General features: G+C 27.5%; 1 protein-coding gene across 1 annotated transcript; it reads right to left on the bottom strand.

Annotated features, from left to right (window-relative positions):
- Window positions 1–542: 542 nt before the first annotated feature.
- Window positions 543–2,105, bottom strand: LOC114169595 (DNA damage-repair/toleration protein DRT100-like). Its single transcript, XM_028054830.1, has one exon. It carries the CDS (start codon window positions 2,011–2,013, stop codon window positions 907–909), a length of 1,107 nt encoding a protein of 368 aa, XP_027910631.1. The 5' UTR covers window positions 2,014–2,105; the 3' UTR covers window positions 543–906.
- Between the last annotated feature and the right edge of the window lie 14,649 nt (window positions 2,106–16,754).

Genomic DNA, 16,754 nt, shown 5'->3' with positions numbered 1-16,754 from the left:
AATTACAGTCTAATTACGAAATTAGAGATCTTTTTAGTAACTTTTATATTTTTTTTCCTTTACTTTCAAAAGCTCAATCACGTGAACTCCTACCAACCAAAAGTGTTATACCATGGGGTAAAGAGGAGAAAATCAATATTCAAATCCTAATTTTATGAGTCTATAAGTAAATCTCATAAAAAAGTGCACACTAAAAAAGTATCAATAACAAAAAACGATATATATATATATATATATATATATATATATATATATATATATATATATATATATATATATATGAAGTACCGTTCCTTCACATTTGCTGAAATGCATTATCAGTGTTTCTTGAACTGTTATTTGTTTGAAAGACCTCTGAACGTTCACAGTGTATCAAATTTGGATATAGGAATGAAAATTTGATTCAATTAATTGAATATCTAATGAACAGAACAAATTTAGTAACATACTAGATTGAGGCTAATATATAGATTTTTTTTCCACTCCTAATTTTTAGAAATATTACTGTGAGCTTTTAATGTATGCATTATATATCTCTGTGATTAAATACTGTTAATACAAGAAATATTATTTAAAGTTATCTTAAAAAACAGGATGGGTTTGGTTGTAGAATCAGAAGACAAACGGAATCATGATCCAAATCTTTCACATGCAACTCTGAAACCCACATGCAATACAAGAATTTTCAGAGCTCTCTTTCACCCATGCTCACTTGCATGCACATGCAACCAGGAGCACCCTCATAATAACTTTTGTCCATTTCAACACTTCCTCTAATTATATATTACATCACAAAAACTATCACATTAGATAAATTCAAATCACACTTTGCCTCCTTCACTATGACCAAATCATATATATTAATATTCACCAACAACCCAACACTCATTCGGGTCGGGTCGACCATCAACAAGTCTTCAACGGGTTTCCACACAAACAATCATTGTTGCTGAACGACGCCGCATCAATGTGATCAAAGGGAGACCCGATTGGGATGGTTCCACACAGGTGGTTGTTGCTCAAATCCAAATGCCCCATAAACTTAGATGCGGATAACGAACTGGGTATCCGACCCGAGAAGTTGTTGAAAGACAAGTCAAGAACCATAAAATAAGAATCCGCCACGAAAACATCGGGTATGATACCCGAAAACCCGTTTCGACTGAGGTTCAGTATACCCATACCCGTATTGCTCAACAAAGTGGGAGGCACCGGACCCGTCATAGAGTTACCATCCAATTTCAAAGTAGAAAGAACCTTCATTTTCCCCAACTCAACCGGAATAAAACCGGTTAACCGGTTCAACGATACATCCAAATCCGCAAGCCGCTTCATTCTGGATACCGATTTGGGTACTGACCCGGTTAATTGGTTCCCACTCAGCAATGCCCGACTCAGCATGCGGAGTTTCCCAAAATCATAGGGTATCTCGCCGGAGAGATGGTTATTGCTGAGGTCCAGATGCATGAGTCTGGCGAGTTTCACAATCGACGTTGGAATCTCGCCGGAGATCTCATTGTCGGCGAGACTCAACACACTCAGGCTCCGGATATTTCCGATGTCAGTTGGAATCTGGCCGGTCAGACAGTTTCCGGCGAGGTCCAGAAGTCGAAGAGAGGAGAGTGATGTGACGCAGGCAGGGATCTCGCCGGAGATCCCCTTCCAGTCGGCAACTACGAGGGAGGTGAGGTTGCTCAATGTGCAAATTTCCGGCGAGATTGTCCCGGTCATGTAGCCGGAGCGGCCGAGTTTCTGGAACATTGGGTCCTGGGACTCGCCGCGGAGGTTGACGTCGGTGACGTGGCCGGTGGTGGGGTCGCAGGCGATGCCGTACCAGCTCCCGCAGCAGTCAGTGCCGTTCCATGTGTTGAAGAAGCCCAAGTAGGGTTCGGTTAGGGCAGCTTTGAAGGCCAAGAGTGCTGCCCGTTCTGACGGCGGGCAGGGAGTGACGGCGGAGATAACGGCGAGGAGAAGCAACGTGAGGAAGAAGAAGGAGAAAGATGAAGAAGCCATGTGTTTGTGTTTTGTGTTTTTGTGTTGCGTCGAATGCAATGCAATAGATTTGCATGGGTGTAGGGTTTTATTTGTACGATACGTGTTTAACAATGCATCATCTATTGATTAATAATAATAATTTTTTATTAGTGATAATAATACTAATTATGTAGTTTGTGAGTGGCTTGCACATGCCACATGCACATGTTGGGGTCAATAAAGTCAAGCCCTTCAATAATGATATTAATTAATATATAATCAATCTTTCGATTTGGATTTTTTTACTGGATTCGTGTTGTTTATCTTGTGTATGTATAAATTATTACTAATTTTGACGTTTTAAAATATATTAAATAAATATTTAAAATATTAATATAGTGTATTTTTAATGTTTAGTAAAGGATAGAAAAGAAAATCCAGTAAAAAAATCTAGATTCTGATTTTTGAGGTATTTGAAGAATGGAATTGTTTTATACAAATTGAGATAGAAACTTTGTAATCTGATTTTAATGTATGATGATTACGGAGATTTGTTTTGTAAATAACTAGCTTAAAGGTTTTTATTGGATTAAGGTAATGGAAGTAGGGTATGATTTTGCATTATTATTTTACTTTTTTATTTTTAATTTTGTCTTTACTGATTTGAGAACATGACAACTTTTCACCCCTTAATCAATGCCTCTCTTTTCAATAAAATATTTCTTAATTTTACTTTTTCTTTCTTTTGTGAAATGTATTCACAAAATTGAATAAATCTATAACTATAATCTGTTTACATTATCGATATATTTTCGATAATTCTTTATTAGTTTTTGAATATTTATTACATACATATATGTTATGACATTTTACATCGTTAAAATTTATTTATTTACGCAAAGAAAGTGTTCTTGTTCTAAGAAATTTTGATGTGATTATGCACGTAGTTTTGTTTTGTCCAATTTTTGTATAAATTAATTTGTTTGTTGAACTTTGGTATATGTGAATGATTATGGCATTTGATATAAAAAAATTTTATGATTAAAGGGTTTTAGATTGAGCAAATTTCCTCGTAGTCAGTGATTTATGGTTATGAAATTATTACACAATAGTATAAAGTTGTCATGCCCTATGATGGACAAAATATTTGCAAGATCATCATCATCATTAATTACCTTTTCCATATGAGTTTTAAGATATATATATATATATATATATATATATATATATATATATATATATATATATATATATTTATATTTATATCTTCTATTAAACGTAGTTAACAGAGACTTTCTTTAATAAAAATATTGTTTGGAAACGAAAATGTAGGAAAAGAATTTGGACAGTTGCTGGTTGTACTTCTATAACTTTCCTTTTACACTTCATAATTTTGTTCATATTTATCTTTTTAATTATTAAAATTCAGTAAAATTTTTAATTTTTGAATTATACAATTTTTAAATAATCCTTTTAAAAGAAATAATATTTAGATTATACAATTAAAAAAAATTAGATTGTATAATTCAAAAATTAAAAATAATTTTTTAGTAGCGTATTTGGAAGTTTTTTTTCTTTTCGAAAAAATGGTGTTTAAATTGTGCTGTCCAAAAATCATTAGGCTTTCGAATTGTATAATTTGATTTTTCTTTTAAAAAAAAACTAGATTGTATAATGTAGAAGTTAATTTTTATTTTTGATTACATAATTGAAAATAAAAAATAATTTTTAAATTATATAATTTGAAAAAGTAAAATGGGAAGTATTTTATGGGAATGTGGAAGAAAAATATGAAGCTGCAAGAAAGAGACTGCCAAGAATTTGTGTTCCAAAGTTGTGGGCTTTTAGATTGGGCCCTGATTGCTCTATTCTAGTTATAAGAAGGCCCTTTCTTTCTGCACCGGTCAAATTTCTTCCTGCACTCAGAAATGTGAAATTACGAATTGTCCCTAATAATTTCGTAAACTTCGCTTCCAAAATCTTTTATCATTTTGGAAGTAATTTAGTACTCTTAGGAAAAGATCATTTGTAATACTTTACACTAATATTTAACGTTACAAAATTAACTTTAGAAGCAATTTATAATTCATTATGGATCAATCTTTTTGAAACAATTTATAATGCATTCTGGATTATTGTGTCTAAATGTTGAGACATAATGGATTAACATTTTTGTATAATTAATAACGTAATAATAATATATTTAAATTAATAATTACAACGTGTCAAATTCTTTTTTTAAAACCACTTCATATTACAAAATCGGTTGTTATAAGAACCGATATAAAAATATACAACTTGTTAAGAATATATCAAATATTGAATTAACTTTATAAAATGTTTGTATGCTATTTTATTTACATTTGTTTATTTTTTCTGCAAAGTGTTGGTTTCATTTATTAATAATGTTTTCTCACTTTATTTTCTAGAATGAAGCTTAATTAATATTTTCATATTCTCCTTTTTTACATCTTTAAGTTTGGTGGAAAGGGAATTTTTTTTATTTTTAAATTTAAAATGAGATGAAAGATGGTGCTGAAATTTCAAAATAACAGTATCTGTGCATCTAGCAGAGTAAAGAAGGGTCACCAAAATCGAAAAGCGTAAGCCAACAAATTACATAGAAATCCGCAGGTAATAATGGAACACACAAAAACGAAAAAAAGAAACCTAATTTTTGTGCAAGTAGGTGACAATCACAGAAATACATTACTGCATAATCATGCATATGCATCAATATTGATGAAGATCAATTTATGAATTCTGCATTACCAAGCAAGCAATATATTCATGTACGGACATTTAATGATTTACATTGGAAGAAAAGATTCTTATAAACTCAAATATGAGTTTAAAGATTCACAACCGATGAGAAAATCTCGTTAGAAATCTAAATAGATTTATTTATGAGAGAGCAGACCATTTTATAATATATAAAATATATTAAATTTCATCTTATAAATCAATTTTTTAAAGTTGTGTTATATTTAAAGTTTATTTTTTAATATTATTATTATAGTTATTTGATAGAGTTTATTTTAGTAAAATTTGTTATATATTAAGTTTACTGTCTCAACTGTTATCTAATTATTTATTAATATCTAGTTTTACACTTATATATATATATATATATATATATATATATATATAATATTAAGTAATTATATAACATCGGAAAAAATTGATGTTTAAGAATGGAAGTGCTATACTTTTAATGAATGCATGTGTGTGTTTAGACTTCTTTTGTGTTCTTATCACTTCCTAACTTGAGTGATGGGACAAACTGCATCTAACCAATGATTCCTATAATATTTTATATATAATATATTATAGAGTTAAATATCTTTTTGTCATTTAATTTTGATTGAGTAAAAATTAGAATTAGTCTCTTGGAAACCTTGAACCAATTTGGTCTCTTAACTCTATAAATGTGTGGATTTAGTCATTTTTAATCAAATTTTATTAAGTTTATTTGACATTTCAAACACATTTCAGTATAGTATTTTACTTTGTTTATATCGTTTGCCACATGTTCGCTTCAATGTTAGTCGAAAAACGCGTTTGAACCGTCAAATAAACTTAAAAAAATATGGTTTAAAGAACTAAATTCATACATTTTTAAAGATAAGAAACTAAATTGGTTCAAGGTTTCCAAGAGAGACTAATTCCAATTTTTACTAAAAATTAAAAGACAAAAAACATATTTAATCGTATTTTATAATATATATATATATATATATATATATATATATATATATATATATATATATATATATATATTATAGACATAGCAATTCCATTAATATAGAATATTTGGTGTGAAATCACATCAGATCCATGGCCTCTATAAATGAGAATGCAAAAACATCAATTATCCATTGATGGCGTGCAACATTAGCATTCCAAAATTGAAGAATGCTGAACCTCAACTTCTGCAACATGTTCTCTGAGATGAGTTATGTATATATATTGTTTCTTTTATGACAATAATTATTGAAAGGTTCTCAAATAGTAAGAAAGAAGGACAAATAAAAAAATGAGATGTGTAAATTATAATGTGATAAAAAACGCAAGATGAAAAATCATATATAAAGAATTAATTAGTCTACATGTGTTGCACTTTTTTTTTTTAGTGTATTGTGAGTTGACACTGTTTAAATTTAGATTATTTTTTAGATTTTTACTATAAATAGGAGTCTGATTTTGTTTACAAGACAAATTTAGGATAATGAAAAATTGAGATTTTTTCTCCACTCTAGGTATTTTTTCGAAACTTCAATCTTTATCTTTAAAATTTCATAATTAAGTGACGAATCTTCTTCACTTATCTTGAATTATTCTTATAAGAGATGTGCCAAATTTCATCGAATCGAACGACTCTGTTGACACTTCAAATGACTTTTGCAAAACCTTGTTCCAAAATCTGAAACAGGCCTTCATCATAGGTTTACTAATTTCTGAATAAATTATCATTTAGTAAGAGTTTATTAATTTGCTTTAAGAAAAGAGTTTATTAAATCATGCATATGTAGAATGTTTTTATTTTTTTATCTACCAAGAAATACTTACTTTTGAGACACTTACTTATCTTTCTCACGAGGAATTAAACCCTAAGATATCGATTAAGATCAGAATCCCTTTTGTCTATCTTTACAATTGCTACCTAACATTTCAACTTTTTCACTTTAATAAGTATTTCTTTTCCGACATCATGCGCATAAGGCAGATAAAAATGGTGAAAAAATCTTAACCGATTAGGGCATGTCTCTTGTAAATTATATATATTCTTACTTATCTAAGACTATGGAATGAAGAAAAGTTTTTTTTTTTTTTATATCTTTAACAATATTCTTTGATCTCATTGGGTGGATTATTCGCAAGAAAAAGCTATAGAATTTGAGAAAAGTGGGGTTATCTGATTCTGTGATATGATTGTGAAAGAGAGGTATAGGTTCCCCATCACTCCATCAACAACAATGGTTCTTTTCATTTACAAAACCATATCTTATATCTTTAAAATCTTCATTTTTTATCGTAGCCTGTATTGAAAAATGAAAAGTGATAGCTAAAATATGCATAGTGGTAGATGCAAAAGCCTTAGTGGGAGTATTTTAATTTCTCTTTGGAATTGGGAATGAAACAAGAAAACAAATTTTATGGCTTTTTGTGTATCTCAGTTCATGATTTTGCACCTTACACGTAGGGTCTTAAGCATTGCTTTTTAAATATTTTGTTATGTCAAATGGTTTTGTTTCTTCTAGAAAAAAGTTTGAAATATGGTAAATGAATAATGGGGGCATTCTATTAATTAAAGAGTCTCTTCTGCTATAATTTTGTTTTGATTGGCTTGTAATTGTAAAATGAATGAAAAAAGAGAGTAAAAGATGGATATTACGACTGTCAAAATGGATTGGAACTTGCTAGTTAATCTGGTGTATTACGGATTCGGGTCAAATTAGGTTGAAATTTTTTTACAAATTTTAATATGGATTGATTTTTGACTCGGCCTACCTAGAACCCGGCTCACCCGGGTTGAACTCAAGTTGAGCCGGGTTGACTCATCAACCCGCAAATAAAGGGTCACACAATTGTTTGCATTTGGGCAACCTTAGGTTGTTTCTTTTAGCCAACCCATAGATAATTTGTATTTTTATGATTTTGGTTTGTATTTGGATTGAATTAAAGTTTATTTAGATTTTGATTAGAATTATAATTTAGTTTTGACTTAAAAAATAAAAAAAATTGTATATTTTTTTTATTAAGTGAGTCTGTGAGCTAGCCCGTTTAACCTACCAATTCGTGGTGAGTCGGAAGTTTGAATATTTTTTGCTCGTTGATAAGTGAGCTGAATTGGGTTGACTCACTAAGTGATAAATTCATAGTGGATCGAGTCAGGTCGGGTCAGATTATCCATTTTGACAACTCTAATGGATATAAATGATTTTAACAAAATTATCATTTGTGGTAATTGGGCTTAACTTCAATTTACTCACATAGTTAATTATGCTCAAAGTAGCCCATGAAAGTTTATAAATGATTTAATGTTAACTTTAGATACAAATAAAGTCACAAGAATTAATACACGTAAAAGTATGATATAATTAAACCCTTCGTAAGAGTTGAAAAAATATAAATTTTTTTATATAACTAATTTCAGTTCAATAACTATATATATGTTTATTTATATAAAATTTCATATTCTCATTACATATTTATTGATATTTTTATTTGTCTAATCATACTCTTAGAGTAACTATTGTAGAAACAATAACTTATAGTTTGTGTTAATTGTTGATTGGATGAAAATAGAAAATTATTTTATATTGCTATTGATATTGATAATATTTTTCTTGCTCTAAGCCAATAGTTAAATTTTGATTGAAAGCAATGTTGAAACTTGGTTTAAGATCACACACGTATCAACAAAAAGAGAGTGGTTAGGGTTTAAAAAGTTGGTCAACTTTCCGTACACTAGCCATGTATTTGTTCTATAAAAAATGTAGATAAAAAGTCTTGGTCTTTTTCTTCACATACAAACTTTTTAATTGTTTGAGATCATCACAATAATTTGACTTCACATAATGTTTCAATGTCAACTCTCACACCTCATGTGGCGTGTGAAAGGCTAATGACTCTCAAATAATTCAATAAAATTTCACAATTTCAAGGTTACATTAATGGGTTAGGGTTTGAATAAACCATAGTTTAATATTGAAATGAAGATCATTCAAATGAAAAAAAAAATCTTATATCTTGTAGTATATATTGTTTTAACTTTTTTTTTAAGATTTAGTTGTTTATTACTTTCTGAAGTTTAGGATAAAATTGGTTATGATATGTCAAATTAGAAAAAAAAAACATTTTATAGTTCTTCATTTTTTTTAAATAGCATTTTTACGTGTTCCAAATTTTTTTAAATAACAAATACATTTTAAGATCTATTCAATTTCTCAAATTTAGTACTCAAGAACGGAAATATATTTTTTCTAATTTGAGGGATTGAAGTGTGTTTATTTTTCAATTTTTTTTTTAATTTTTAAAACATGTTTTACCACAAATTTTAAAGACTAAAAGCATAATTAATTGAAATTTATTGAAATACTACAAAAAATATTATATTTATGAAAATTAAAATTATATATTTTTAAAGTTAAAAACGATCACCGATGAAATTTTTGATAATTAAAATAATTGTCAGAATTATATATGTCATGACAAAAAAAAAATTAAATTTTGGTATTATTGTTAGAAAAGAAAAAAAAATTACTACCGATTAAAATTTTAAATCTTAATTAGTGATTACATTTTTGTTCTTGTTATTTTGTGTGGGTTTTAATAAATTTTGATCAATAATACTAACCCCTCTTAGCTTGAAGAAAAGGTATAAGATTTTAGTGTTTGAAGTTGTTGAATCTTTTTGGAGAAATTATTAAGTATTGATGTTGGTTAAGATGTGAACAAAAACTATTGTCTTTGACTAAAAAATAATGTATTATTATTATTTGGTAAAAGCCAACTCAGTGAAGATTTTTCCAACATACTCTTACACTGAATCAGTATTCCGACAATTTGGGAAGAATCTATATATAAATATGAGTGCAAACAAGACACAGTTTAATGTGAAACAAAGAATATGAACACACAAAATTATGTCAGTAATATCTAAGAATCAAGAATTGGTAAAGTTTACTTTTTTAAAAAAATATAATAAAAATAATATAAAGTAGGGACATTTGAGTGTGTAAAACAAAAGTAAGATAAAAAGTGTTGAACCTCAATAATTGAAAAACTCTCAGATAAAGAATAGTTTATATTTTAGTTTGGTGCAATATTATTACGGAATGAATTGATTTAAGTATGGTTTAAAGGGAATAAGATTAATTTAGTTTGAAATAATTTGATAAAAATGTCAGTTCAAAAACTATCGAGTCTGTTTAGTTTTGAATTATTATTTATTAAGTTTATATAGCATAGATAGAAAAAATAAAAAAGAACAATTGGATCTTATTCTAACAAGTCAAGTTGATAACTCTAAGTTTATATTCAATAAATATAATAAATATAAAATCTTAGGTTTATTTACAAACAAAATTCTAACTAATTAACTTACTAACTAAAATGTATACATTGTTAGTGGTATTCCTTATATGTCAACAATTAGATTATCTAACCAGTCTATCATTGAGAAGGTTCGATATTGATATGATGATAATGAAGGATTAATATAATTTTGAGTTTTCTTTATAATTATTTTATCTTTTTAAATAAATATAGAAAATAATAATGTATATAATGATGATTATGTGATAGGTAGTGGTGTTAAAAGTGTTCATCAACTCAATGCTCGTCACAAATTGTTTTTGATGAATTTGTTTCGAAAATGAAGAGAAAAATGAAAGAGAATTTTGAGAAAAGAAAAATAAATCAAAAGAAAGAGCAAAGATATAAAAATAAACATAAAACATTTGATAATATTGAAAAAAGACGTGCTCAAATTGAAATGAAAGAAGGGAGACATAGGAAAAGAAAATTAGTGAAGAAAAAAAATAAAAAAGAAGTTGAGAGACAAAGAAATAAAAGATGAAGAGTTGAGAGAAAAAATAAATAAAAGATGAAGAGTTGAGAGAAAAGAAAATAAAAAGGAGGAGTTGGAAGCAAAAGAAATAAAAGAAGAGAAGTTAAGAGGAAAAGAAAATAAAAAGGAGGAGTTGAGAGAAAAATAAATCAAGAAAAAGAGAAAAGAAGAAATGAGTGGAGAAAAAAAATTGCCAACAAAGAAGAAGAAAAAAAAATAATAAAGATGATATTGTTTAGGATTAAATATGTTTTTGGTCCTTTAACTTTTAGTGAAAATTGAAATTAGTCCTTATTTCAAAATTTTGGCTTAATTTAGTTCCTCAAGTTCAAATTTAGAATTGCGTGAATTTAGTCATTTTAATTATTAGTTTAGTCATTTTAACCAAATTTTGATAAATTTATTTGATGTTTCAAACACGTTTTTTAGCTAACATTAAAACAAAAATGGGTCAAATTATATAAACAACTAAAATGCTATAATGAAATGTGTTTGAAACATAAGAAAAACTTAACAAAATTTGATTAAAAGAACTAAATTCAAATATTTATATAGTTGGAGGACTAAATTTGGTTAAAGTTTCAAAAAATGACTAATTCCAATTTGTATTAAAAGTTAAGGGACCAAAAACATATTTAACCCTAATTTTTTTTTATGATTATGTAGGTATTGTTGTTTTGTTCATTCAACGATGTGAAAAATAATTTTTTTACCAGATGTATCAATAACAATATATCATTTAGTATTAATCAGTCAATAGTGCATGCAAAGATTCTAATTTTGAATTGGAAAACTAATAAAAGGATGATCTTTGATCCTATTATTATGTTTCTTTTGGAGGAAGTACCAGTGGCATTCGATGATGAATGTTCTTGAAGAATGAGGGAATGATATGATCATGAGGGGTCATTTTAATTTTTATTTATTTATAATTTCTATCTTTTTGGTTAAATATAAAATATAATGATAGACATTTGAGTGCCTCGTCTATAGACACCACAAGTCTATCAAGGTTTTTTTTACAAATTTGGTATAATTTTACACCAAATTCCCATAATGGATAGATTCCAAAAATATCACGGAAGAAATCCTAATTGTAAATTTTTATCATGTGCGTGGAATAATGCTTTGAGAGTAGGGAAGAACTTAGATTTCATATTCACCCTAAAGAGTGTGAACCTTGTATCAAATAATTTTTTTGTTATATAGTCAAGAATGACTTTATGCACTTAACTTGGAGGGACATTGTATACTTGATGTTAAACTCAAAGGGAGTTTAGTAAACAAGTTAGAAAGGCTTTGTATACTTTGTTTGAGGAGATCTTATATAATCACATAAGTACTAATGACTTTATGTACTCATTTGTAATTTTTTTTTATCTTGAATGGTGGAACCCGTTGTTGTTTAGCCTCATGTCAATTAGTATAAACTTTGTATTATTATTTTGACTATGTTTATAACACACAATGCTTATAATTTCACCTTAGTACTGTTTACCCAAACTAGAATGTAACAACATGTCCCTTTTCCTCTTTAACAAGTTTAAGTTAGTCCTTTCAACAACTACAATATGTTCTTTATGCAATCTCCCTAATAGATGACAATACTTATCTTCCTAGGTTGCATAGTTTTTCTGTTTTAAAGAGTGATAAAAGCATGTACCACACTATATGGATAACTATGCCAAAGTTGAGATATGCTTGTGCCTAGATAGTTGACAAACATTTCAATTTTAGCTTGAATCCTAAGAAATATTTGAATTAAAATCATATTTGGCACGAATCTCTTTGGTAGAAAGTGGTGAAGACATTTCATACATCATAGACTTAAAGTCTTAATTGTACTTCGTCTGATTATCATCATTCACTTATTAGATGTAATGAAAATCTACAGGGTGCTCTATTGTCTATTAGATGAAGCACATGCACTCATGATCTCTACAACATCTACTTTTTCAAACTTTAAGTTTTGTTGTATTAAGCGCTCAATCAAAATAACAGGGTGTTGAACTTTTTCTCTAACATAGAGGTTGGACTTAACATCTTCACGTGTAATGTAATAATTTTCTATATTTGGATAACTTACTAAGTTCTCATAGAATGATATTAGAGGTTAGTATAACCATAAATTTTATATTCATCTTCTATTTTGATGACAATGTCTCAAAGGTCTACCAAGATTGAATTAAACTCATCAAGATGAACCTTTATTTGTGTATCTTCCTTCATACGTAGTACAAAAAGTTACTTCTTCGATAAAAACTTGTTAGTTATAAATTAACTTTATCACGAATATCAATTTAATCACAATATTGTTGAGGTCTTTTCCTTCACAAATTCATAAAAGATATTGTTTGGTATAGAAAGAAAAATCATTGAATGAGTTTTCTTTTTATATCTTCAAAACATGTCTTTGTAAAGCATTGTTTCGATATTTCTCTAGCTCAAAATTCAAGCCGCGACTTGAGAGAGAAATGTTATTGCTTGAGTGATAGTGTTGTGCATCTGCATTAAAAATTTGCTTAAACATCGTTCGAGCAACCAACTCAAAGGTCAAAACATCATATGCATTTTGAATTATGAACAAATACTGTTGTGCAAACAAATATTCATATAGTTATGATGGGTACAACTAAATTTTGAATTTGTATGCAAATTATCCAGATTAAAAAAGTTATTTGTTTTAATCAGATACAAGTATTGTCTAACGATCACAAATAAACTCATACATATGGATAATACCCAGATTGATCAAACATAAATATGTATATTGTTGAAAGTTTCACATCGACTAGAGATAAGACAATTTCATAGTATAAAAATGAAATACAAACTGCATCTTACAAGCTGGTTTTGTAGAATTGAGTTAGACTTAAAAATCCACTTCTAACGGGTATAGAGATCTTTTAGCATCCCAAACTCATTTTCATCATCATCTTAAATCACTAAAATAACATCAATTTATTTGATACTCTATTGGAAATTAAAAAGGGTGGTATAGTGTGCATATTCTACAAAGAAAAAAATAGAGATGAAATAAACACTCTTACCCATTAAACATATTGGATATGAAAATGAACATAATTTTTTTAATCAAAAATGAAAATGGGTATAATCTCCTCTACCCATTACCAATCTTAGTATTATCCATTTTATACATACGTATAGAAATACACAATTTATGAAAATTTCATCCAAATCTTTTGTCGTATTTGAGAACCCATTTTTTCTTTCTTACATTGCTTGCGGCGATAGCAACGATGTTGTTGTTGTTGTTCATAAATTTCTGTAATTACAAAGAAATCATAGTCTAGGTCTTACCAATTCAACAACCTTATTTGTCTTTTTATCAAAGGGGGGTTTTTCGCATTCAATTTCCCTAAAATATCAAATCTTTGACACACCAACTAGCCAAAGCAGCACGAGATTCATGTGTGCACTCAAAATAAAAAAAAAAATGGGTGAGTCAAGGTTTGACCACTATTTACATTACTTTTCCTTATTAATCTAATTAATTAATTTGTTAATTAATAATCCTTGTTCGTAATTAGTAGCTGTGGAATTTTTGACTTTTTATGAGAAGATTAAAAGGATAATTTTGTGGCTGTGAATTGATGCTAGCTGGAGGCTTTAGAACTCCCTTGACTTTTCATTTGAATGAATTTTAATTCAATTAAAAAGAAGAAAGTTGCAGCTTTTTATTTTATTCACACCAGTGAAAACAGAGTTTCTTTTAATGAAAACTTCATGACTTTTAATTATGGTCCTACCACGAAATAAAATTTACAAAAGAAAAAAAATATTAATATTATGATAAGAATGTTATTATTGTATATGTTGTTCAGGGATTGGAACTATAGGATATACTGGTTGAGACTAAGTTTGAACAATGTTAAAATTCACACAAATTATTAATATGATTTAGATGATAAAAGCATATATTAGAGATTTTTTTATAGAATATATTAAATATATTTTAAATATTATCAAGGTCACATGTAACTAAGAAGTTTAATAAATTTATTTTGAAATTTGATATTTTTACTAGTTATATTTTCGTGAAAATTCTTATTAATTATGTTAAAAAAATAAAATAAATTTCAATAAATTATTGAATTACATATCTTTTGGGATAATAATAGTCAAACCACCGTTGAACAATCACTTTTTAAGAAAGTTAAAATTTAGAAAAGAAAATTTGGTACATCTCATTAAAAGTTATAACTCCAAAAAAACTATGGTAAGCCTTACAATAAAAAACAAAAGTTTAAGATGATACCAAAAATTATCTTTATAAATATCTCTTTTACCATTTGATCACAAAATTTCATATTTTTTTAAATAATAAAATTTAGCAAAACAACTTAAATTGATATTGATATTATAAATTTATCTTATATCTAATAAACATGAGATTAAATATTAATGTTAAAAATTTCACATCGATTAGAGATAATGTCAATTTATAATATATAAGTGGTGTAATTCTCATTTTACATATCAGTTTTGTAGAGTTGAATTAGGCTTAAAGTTCACCTAATATCATAGCTAAATTAAAACTTATCCTAACGAACTTTCTTGGACATATAACTTATAAGATAAAATTTTTGAATTTCAATAAACTAAAATATTTTATTGAAAACTGAATAAAGAATATTTAAAGTGATCAAGAATTTATAAGTGATAAAAATTTGAAATGCAAAATAATATTTGCTGACGTAAGAAATTGTCTTAACTTTCCTTAGTTTTTCTCTTTCAGCCTAAAACAGTGGGCTGAAAGGTGAAGAAGCACTTGACCTGGACTCAGTTATTTGTTTTCTTGTGCTTTTCCATTGAACCAATTAAAAAAATTGACTAAGGAGATTGATTTTGAACCTTTGGTACACATCATGAGCCACTTTATTTTAATTTGGAAAATATCTTCATGCAAATAAATAAATAAATAAAGCATTTCATAGCCACCCTCAATTAAACTGTGTGAAAAGAAAATATTTTAACAGTGAAAAATGAGGAAAAGGAAGTTTCTGATTATTAACTTTTTGGTTATTAAGTGCCATCATTCAATGAACAGAGTTGAATAGTAGTATACTGCCTCCATATAAGAAGAATTCAAGCAATTCTATCATATTACCTAACATATTAATTAAGGGATAATCATGTTTATTCATTAAATCAATTTTAGATTTTGTCTTTACACCTAAACTTTATTAAATTCATATAATCTTATCCATTTGGTCTCTAAGTTGTAAGTATTCTCCTCATGCTATTATTAGAGTTTGCAAAAAAAAAAAAAAATCCACATGAAATAATTATATGACAGAGATAAAATATCAGAAAATCTCATAATTAGTTTTTCTAAGAGTTAATTAAATATAAATATAAATTGATATATATATGGATATTTAGTATAAATAAATTGAAAACCATTATTGGGAGAATAAAATTATTTTGAGAAATTAAATTATTTTTTTTAAAAGTATTTTTTGTTTTGAAGTAAATATTCACCGAAGTTTATATCGATTAATATTAAGAAGTAAGCAACAAAATTATTATAAAAATAATTCATAACTTTTACTATAACTCAATGTTGTGAGTGATACTAATTGTTCTGTGGCAGAAGTCGGGTGGACCAAGTCACAATCGAATCATGACGCTTGAGCTCATACGCTCTTAAGTAGAAAGAGTTGCGTTCTGACTAATAGCTATAACTTTTGGCAAGCGGTTGATCAAACAATTAGCATCAAGGCCAAGGTCATGAGTTCAATTTCCAGCGGATAATTGAGCTATAGCGCTTGATCCAACACTCAATAGATCTATTTAGTATATAAGACACTTAAGTCATTGTTTGTTACAAGAGAATTTGCAATTTTTATGCATGTTGAATAATTGAGGTAAATTTTGAGATGTTGAAACATGTTGATTTATGTTATGTTTTTATTTTTATTGTTATTTGTGAGTGCCATGTTAAATTTATGTTGTGTTTTAATTTTTATTGTTATTTGTGAGTGAGTGTGTTTATACTATTGTGATTTTCAACTTTAATTTTGTAAGAATTTTATAGAATTAAGTGAGAAATGAAAAAAAAGAGAGTAAATCTCAATGGATGGATAATGTGATATGATAAAAAAACAAAATGAGTTATAAAGTGTTTTAACAAATATATATATATATATATATATATATATATATATATATATTGTAAGAA

Source organism: Vigna unguiculata, chromosome 11, assembly GCF_004118075.2.
Source record: "Vigna unguiculata cultivar IT97K-499-35 chromosome 11, ASM411807v1, whole genome shotgun sequence".
In the NCBI taxonomy this organism is placed as follows: Eukaryota; Viridiplantae; Streptophyta; class Magnoliopsida; order Fabales; family Fabaceae; genus Vigna; species Vigna unguiculata.
Note: the sequence above shows the minus strand (reverse complement) of the source record. Positions and strands in the feature narration are given on the sequence as shown.